The sequence below is a fragment of the Acyrthosiphon pisum genome, chromosome X, assembly GCF_005508785.2.
Source record: "Acyrthosiphon pisum isolate AL4f chromosome X, pea_aphid_22Mar2018_4r6ur, whole genome shotgun sequence".
In the NCBI taxonomy this organism is placed as follows: Eukaryota; Metazoa; Arthropoda; class Insecta; order Hemiptera; family Aphididae; genus Acyrthosiphon; species Acyrthosiphon pisum.
The window spans coordinates 96,769,795-96,774,345 of NC_042493.1; the positions used below are offsets into that span (position 1 = coordinate 96,769,795).

General features: G+C 32.1%; 1 protein-coding gene across 1 annotated transcript in view; it reads left to right on the top strand.

The window, feature by feature from the left end:
* Positions 1–3,538: 3,538 nt before the first annotated feature.
* The window catches only part of LOC100164247 (small nuclear ribonucleoprotein-associated protein B-like), a 12,305-nt gene continuing 11,292 nt past the window's right edge, over positions 3,539–4,551 (top strand). The window contains exon 1 of the mRNA XM_029485324.1: positions 3,539–3,670. Within this exon, the coding sequence (XP_029341184.1) occupies positions 3,539–3,670 (132 nt within the window). The remainder of the gene's footprint in view (positions 3,671–4,551) is intronic.

The following is a 4,551-nucleotide window of genomic DNA, read 5'->3' on the forward strand; positions in this document are numbered from 1 at the left end:
TACAAACCGAGGCGATCGTCGCGGCGGACTATTCGGGGAATTAAGGGGACAACGAGAAGAAAAAACTGTGACGCCAGACAATATTATTGTAAAGATGAACATTGTGTGAGGGTGGTGAGTAGGTACGGGTAGTGAGACGTCATTAATTTATCTGCCCCGCCACAGTGATGTCAAACGACTTGGGTACAACATATAATAATAATGAAATTGAATTCTTTGTTGTTGAGGGTGCGGACCAATAATATTTACTTCAGACACGAAAACACGTACTTGTTATTTTATTTACTTGTTGGTTGTTACAGTATATTATATTATTATAACGTGCCGAAAACGCACAGCCAAAATATTAAGGGTGCAGCAGCCAGTAGCATGCCAGCATATTATGTTGGCCGGAAAATGTTATAATTCTATTTATCGTATTTTCGCGTTCATATTATTTATAACGCCTTAGACAAACTTGAAAAGCAATTTGTGAAAACGTGTAAATATCAACAAATATTTAAACAATCTGCCTATATTAATAACTAGTCAGTGAACATTATACATAATATCATCACAATTTCATTCAACGATTATACCGAGGCAGTATACCCATACATGGCAATATGCCATTTGTTTTAGAGTATATAAAAAAATAATAGTTTAATTAAATTGTTATAAAATACTACTATGATTATTAGGAGGTATTATAATTTTTAGCATTATTTCTGTGCGGTGTGAATCAGTGGCACATTAGACAATAGACATTAAGCGCACAGGGGCAACATTTTACTAACACCTAGAAATATACATTTAATATAGAATATTTTTTTGGGGTAATAAATATAAATATGCTTAAAGTCATTATTAATATACTTCATCAAATATATTTAAAAAAAATAATCTTATATTTTTCGTCGTGCACGGTCTTGAAAAAATTCCTGAATTATAACGTCATTATAGTTTATTGTTATAGTGACATCAGCTTCTATGTTCAATGTTCACAATTGGTAATGCAGACAGTCTTACAATGCCTATATTATGTTATTTGACCTTGTGTATGATTTTATGCGTTTTAGGGCTAAAAATGATATCTCAGTCGAACAATAAATATTACTAACTGGTGTGCAAAATAAGCAATATGAATAAAAGGGCGCTACACGCTTATACAATTAAAATGTAAGATTATTATCTAGTGAACCTCAAGGGATTTTTTTTTTTACATTTTAATTTTAAAGCAAGTTATGAGAATTTTAAAACGCATAAACATTTTATAATTGTAAAATACTCATAACGTCTTGTTTCTGTTGAACTGTCACCGCTATATTTTCAATTTTTTTTTTGTCGTTTTTCAATATTTCTTGTGTCTAAGCATATTATTATTTATTGCATAAGACAGTGTAGTGGTTTACATATATGTAACACCATTACATGATATACTGTAAAGTATAAGTATAAATATGAATAATAATAATAATAATAAGGAAGAAGGCTTATGTATCTAGGTACGCAGTATAGGACTGATGGTATTGAAAATAATTTTCGGTATTACTGTATTGATCACAATACCGGTTTGAAACGGTATACCGAAAAACCGAACTGTTTCGATAGGTATACCTAAATACCAATATGGTACGGTTTACCGAAATAATAAATAAAATCTAACTAGTATCAATATTTTTTACTTTAATATTGTTTCACATTTTATACTTTATTATATACTATAATATACAATATTATAATCTATATTATTGCCATTGCCCTTTGATACTAGAAAACAGCACTAAAACTTGCACAAATAATTATTTTATACTTCAAATTAGGTAAGTTAATTTATGTAAATTCTTGTACATTGCTCCAATTTTTTGAAAAACATAAGTAGTTAACTAATAAAACTAGTGGATTTTTTTAAACTGTCCCTGCCTATCGGCTATCAACGTCTATTACCTATAAAACAACATGATTGCATGGATAGGTATTTTATATCTTTATTTTTCTACGCTGCTACAGTATAGGTTTAAACTTCTAAAGTAGTCAATTTGAAGGTAAGTAATTCACCAAAATGGCAAGTAGGTACTCAAGTTGTTTACTGTTTACGGAATGCCGTTTAGACGGTTTTTTACGGTATACCGTTTACCAAAATAATTTTAAAAATACCGGTATACTAAAAATACCGTCAGCCCTAACGTAGAATAGTTACCCGGGTACACATATAAATGAACAATTTTTAGCACATATAAGAGACACAAAACACATCATGTTAAGTTCGTTAGTTCTGGGACCAGTAGGTACAGCTACCCGCAAGCCAACGAACTCCGGATGACAATACTGTTAGTAAGTCTTTCGATATTTCTGTAGTTAATAAGTATTGCGTATGTAATTAGTATTGTGTACCTATGCCTTTAATGAGTATGATGTAAAAATAAAAACATATCACCTGGAATTTAATATTTGATATACCATACCTGAAGCTCCTGAGTTACGGTTAAAATATAATTCATAGAGCTCTGAAAACCGTCACTGAATTATCTAAATATAACAGGTTCCACAACCCCGTTACAACAGTCAATCATAAATTTACAAGTAGGTCGACAAAAATAAAATAAATATGGTAGGTGACGTTTAATGGTTGACAATCGGGAAAATATTTATGAATATAATGTTATTTTGAACTTGTATTAGCTGATAAACTGTAATTTCTGCCACATGCCATATATCTTAGTCTGTATATATAAAACAGTAAGCTGATTGACTGCTATCAACGCACAGCTCAAACCATTGGACGGATCTGGCTGAAATTTGGCATACAGATAGCTATTATGATGTAGACGTGCGCTAAGAAAGGATTTTTCGAAATTTGCATCTTAAAGACGTGCTCAAACAGGGATCTTGAGGTTCACGATGGAAATTGGAAATTTTATTTTTATTTATTTTTTAAATAGTTGCCATTGGTTACACAAAATAGGTATAATATAATCTGTATATTATTTAAACGCGTTGTCGGCGGACAGAGCCACGGTAGTGATTATTAAATGCTCTACGTCTGTCGTCTATTACTTTATCCTAATCTGACATCATATAATATTATATTTTACGCACTACGCAGTATATTCAATACATTGTTATCGATTGGTAATTGGTATTGGTTAGTGTATAAATATATTGATTTGTACGGCATTGTCGGCGTTGACGCGTTGTCGACGGAAAGAGCCGCGGTAGGACCGTTGTCGTTTTCACGATAGAAGTTATTAAGTAGTATTTATAAGTTATTATAAGTGATTATCCTACATATTATATTTATAGCTGCGCGTGACGAAAACGTTTGCTTATATAAAATGTATGCCCACGTGCTGTAAATTATATGTACTTGGCCGCTTTGTCGTTGTCGTTGTCATTAAGTAGCGATAGCCCAGCGTTCGATAAAGGACCGGTAAACGGTTTAGGTATCCAAGTGTAATATAAAACAGCTTACTGCCAGATTAGTTTTTTAGATTTTTCCGTGTTTGGTTTTTGTTGTTAGGAGGATTAATTTAACGTTGTTTATTTAATTACCTAAGAAATGGCTAAAGAAAGTCTTTTAGTTAATGGAGAACTTGAACAACATACTGTTGTCCCCATTGTTGGCGATGGTGCCTGTTTATTCCGAGCTCTTTCTTTTTTAATACACGGAACACAAGTCAATGCGATGGAGGTGCGATCACTAATTGTTGGACATGTGGTTGCATGTTGCAGAATGTGTTGCCAAGCGCAATAATTCTACTGTACATGTGTTGTGACTGAACTCCTCCTAAATGGTTAGACCGATTTGAATGAATTTTTTTGTATGCGTTTGCGTTAATTCATCTGATTTTAGTACGGTTAGGTTAGGTTAAGATTTCGCATTAATTGATTATATCAATCCATCATAGATAGAATACGACAAACTTGGTATAACTTTGATACTTAAGAGTAAAATCATACACTAACGTACATACAGCACGGGTTCCGCGATCTACCGCAGGTAGATTGCCTACCTGATAATGTACTGCTGTGCCCCAGAATTTTTATTCCGGGCAACGGAAAAGTTAAGATAAATTTTGAACACCATACACCGAATATTAAATAACGAATTGAACAAAGTTTGAGTCATATAGAGTTGGCACATTTACCGGGAAATGAAGTGAGGGGGCTAGGGACTTAGGCCACCCAGACATATTTTTTTATAAATATAAATATTATGTATTAAATAACAAATAAACAAAATCTAAACTTCTTTTCACATTGTTGCTTTTTATATTAAATAATCAATAATTTATCTACTAAAATGACAAAATATTTAAATTAAGAATAAAGTATAATTTTTTATTGTAATAATGGTACAGTAAAACCTGTGTAATATGGAACCCGAATAACGTGGAAACCTGACTTTTATGGAAAAATGTTACGGTACCGGCAAACCTAATGTAGTTTTAAATACATCGTTCCCTGAATAAGATGGAACCTGTTTAACGTGGAAATGGAAACAATATTTTGTCATGAACCTGTATATCGTGGAAATATGTACATGTACTATTTTAAAATTATCAGTCAATG